This window comes from Oratosquilla oratoria, chromosome 27 (genome assembly GCF_046742065.1).
Source record: "Oratosquilla oratoria isolate Oo_2021 chromosome 27, ASM4674206v1, whole genome shotgun sequence".
Taxonomy (NCBI): domain Eukaryota; kingdom Metazoa; phylum Arthropoda; class Malacostraca; order Stomatopoda; family Squillidae; genus Oratosquilla; species Oratosquilla oratoria.
This window is the reverse complement of record NC_134803.1, coordinates 15,297,445-15,301,136: the sequence shown is the minus strand read 5'-3', so window position 1 is coordinate 15,301,136 and position 3,692 is coordinate 15,297,445. Positions and strand designations below refer to the sequence as shown.

General features: G+C 45.3%; 1 protein-coding gene across 1 annotated transcript; it reads left to right on the top strand.

Moving 5' to 3' along the window:
- Positions 1 to 779: 779 nt before the first annotated feature.
- On the top strand, positions 780 to 1,601 carry LOC143039751 (uncharacterized). Its single transcript, XM_076209991.1, has one exon. It carries the CDS (start codon positions 780 to 782, stop codon positions 1,599 to 1,601), a length of 822 nt encoding a protein of 273 aa, XP_076066106.1.
- The last annotated feature ends 2,091 nt before the right edge of the window (positions 1,602 to 3,692 follow it).

Genomic DNA, 3,692 nt, shown 5'->3' with positions numbered 1-3,692 from the left:
AAGAGGAAGAAGAAGAAGAACGCGAAGAAGAAGAAGAAAAACGCGAAGAACGCGAAGAAGAAGAAGAACGCGAAAAAGAAGAAGAACGCGAAGAAGAAGAAGAACGCGGAGAAGAAGAGGAAGAAGAAGAAGAAGAAGAAGAAGAAGAAGAAGAAGAAGACGAAGAAGAAGAAAAAAAGAAGAGGAACGCGAAGAAGAAGAAGAACGCGAAGAAGAAGAAGAAGAAGAAGAAGAAGAAGAAGAAGAAGAAGAAGAAGAAGAAGAAGAAGAAGAATACCACCTGACCCCGACTTACCCAAGCGCTTTTTCAAGAATATTTTTAGGACAAAGTGTCACCGTAATACCACCTGTCCCCGACTTCCACAGCGTTTTTTAGAAGAATCTTTTTATTTAGACTTTATGTATATATATATATATATATATATATATATATATATATTTATATATATACATATATATATATATATATATATATATCTATATGTACACACACACACACACACACACACACACACACACACACACACACACACCCACACACACACACACACACACACACACACACATATATACATATATGTATATATATATATATATATAAATGGATATACATATATATATATGTATATATATATATATATATATATGTATATATACGGACGTCCATCATAAATGCTAGGGAGTTGCAATACGCGGACGACAATGCCACCCTAAATTGGTCCCCGGAGCATCTACAGCAGACAACAGACCTCTACGCAGACGCCTACCAGCGCTTCGGGATGCATGTCAATACAGAGAAGACAAAGCTCTTGGCTCAACTACCTCCCAACCAGGCCACACTTGTGGCCAACGCACATATCGGCGACCACCCAGTTGAGAGCCTGGACAACTTTACCTACCTAGGAAGCATCCTCTCAAGAACGGTCACGTGTGAAAAGGATATTGAAAACCGGATCAAGGCAGCCCACTCTGCCTATGGACGTCTCGCCCATCGCGTCTTCACCAACCACGGGCTCACTATGCACACTAAAATCATGGTGTTCCGGACCCTCTGCAAACGCGATATTAAACGCCTCGAGAGTTTCCAACAGTCCAACCTCCTGCATATCCTCCACATCCACTGGAAGGATTGTATCACCAACAACGAGGTCCTCTTTCGTGCGGCCCTCCCCAGTGTTGAGGCCACTATCCTCCAGCACCGCCTTCGCTTGGTGGGGCACGTCGCTCGGATGAAACCATCTCGCCTTCCTAAAATCATTCTCTTCGGAGAACTGGCCCACGGCAAAAGACCACGTGGAGCCCCTAAGCGCCGTTACAAGGACCAACTCAAGCTTTCTTTGACACAAGCTGGCATCCCCCCAATTGACCGGGAAGACATGGTTCAGGACCGGTTGATGTGGAGACAAGCAGTCAAGAGTGGCGTGGAGGGCTTCGAAACTCAGCGGAGAGAACGGGATAAACAACGACGCGAGGAGAGGAAAGCGAAGGCGACGAAGCCCCAGCCTCCACCGACACTCCCCTGCGATTCATGCCCGCGGCTTTTCTGGCACCGACTGGGGTTGCTCAGCCATATCAGACATCGACACGAAGGAACATCCTGAAGAGAAGGAAACGGGGGTCTTCCCTTCCTCGCACAACGAGGGGATGCCGACGACGATATATATATATATATATATATATATATATAAATATATATATATACACACACATATATATATACACATAAAAAGAAAGACATAAAAATCACTCCCACCCATTTCATTTCCCATATATTCCACTCCCCATCACCCTCCTCCCTCCCTCCTATCTTGGCACCTCCTGGATGATGGGTCATCCCTGCATCCTGTCCACTGCCCTGGGTCAGAAGCAGTGTCGCAAGACACAGCACATCCACAGCAAGGCCGTTTCGTAAATTCGGCAAACCCCCTCTCCGTTCTCTCATGCAGGAAAGGAGAAGACGGGGAGAAATCCCTTCGGGCTGCGTCATTTTTTTTTTCTCATACATACTTTCTCACCCCTCATCCCCCACCCACTCCCCCTCATGCATCACAGCCTCATCTATACACGACCTTTCTCCATTCACCCCTATCTTCTGTCCTCTCCCGTCCTTCCTCTACAAACATTCCTCTCTTTTGTAAAGCCCCTTTCACCCCATCCATCTATCTCATCCTAGGACGCACCCTCATATTCACTCCTTCCACCTCCGCCTTCCACACTTCTTTTACTAATCTTTCTTCACTCATTCTTTCCATGTGCCCAAACCATCCTAATACTCTTTCATCAACCCTATATCCCAGCTCCCTTTCCACCACTGTTCTCCTCCTCACCTTCTCATTTCTCACTCTATCTAGCCTAGTAACCCCTATCATACTTTTCAGACATTTCATCTCAAACATATTCAAACTCCTTCTCTCTTCCTCTCTCATGTTCCATGTTTTTGCCCCGTATATTGCTGTTGGCACAATCACTCCTTCATATAACCTCCTCTTAGCATCCATTCCCAGATGTCTGTTTCTCATTACACTTTTTAATCCACCAAGGCATTTACTCGCTTCTCTCAATCTACATTCTACCTCCACCCCCACTCCTCCCTTTCCTGTCACATTCGCACCCAAGTATCTAAAAATATCCACTTCCTCCAGTTTCTCACCCTTAATGCTCACTTCCAGCTTACTGTCACTCTCTCCCCTTGTACATCTCATCATCTTCCTTTTGCCCACATTTATCTTGAGATTCCTTCTTTCACACACCTTCTCAAACTCTGTCACTAACTTCCTCAATCCCTCCTCTGACTCTGCTACAAGCGCAGTGTCGTCAGCAAACAACAACTGGCTCACCTCCCACTTTTCTCCATTTTCTTTAATCGTCTCCAACCCCTGACCCACTACCCTTGCATTCACCTCGTGCACCATCCCATCCATGTAAAGATTGAACAGCCAGGGCGACATAACACACCCCTGGCGAAGTCCCACGTTTACCTCAAACCATTCACTCTCTCCATTTCTAATCCTAACGTAAGCTCTACTACTCTCATAAAAACTCTTGACTGGTCTTAACAGCTTTCCTCCTATCCCATATATCTGCAGTACCTCCCACAGTGCCTTCCTATCTACCCTGTCGTAAGCCTTTTCTAGATCCATAAAAGCCCCCCCAAAAAAAACATCCTTAACTTTTCCTATAGCTTTCTCACATATCTGTCTTACCACAAAAATCTGATCTACACATCCCCTACCTGTCCTAAAACCACACTGTTACTCACCAATTACTCCCTCTGTTCCTCTCCTAATCCTCTCAATCAAGACCCTTCCATAAGCCTTCCCAACTACACTCAACAAGCTGATCCCTCTGTAACTACTACACTCACACTTGTCCGCCTTTCCTTTGTAAACCGGAACTATACAGGCACTCCTCCAGTCTTCTGGCACTCTACCCTCTTTTAAACAAACTTTAAATAACCTCACCAGCCAGTTCACCATAACTGTACCTCCTTTTTTCAGACTTTCTGCATGGCATCCATCCAGACCAAGTGCCTTACCTGCTCTCATCATCTTAACAGCTGCTTTCACTTCATCCTTCCTTATTTCTCCTCCATTTTCCTCACTCCTCACTCTCATTTTCTTAGCACTTCCCACTGCAACTACCTTTCCCTCCCTATCCTCCTTCACATTTAGCAACTCCCTAAAATACTCTGC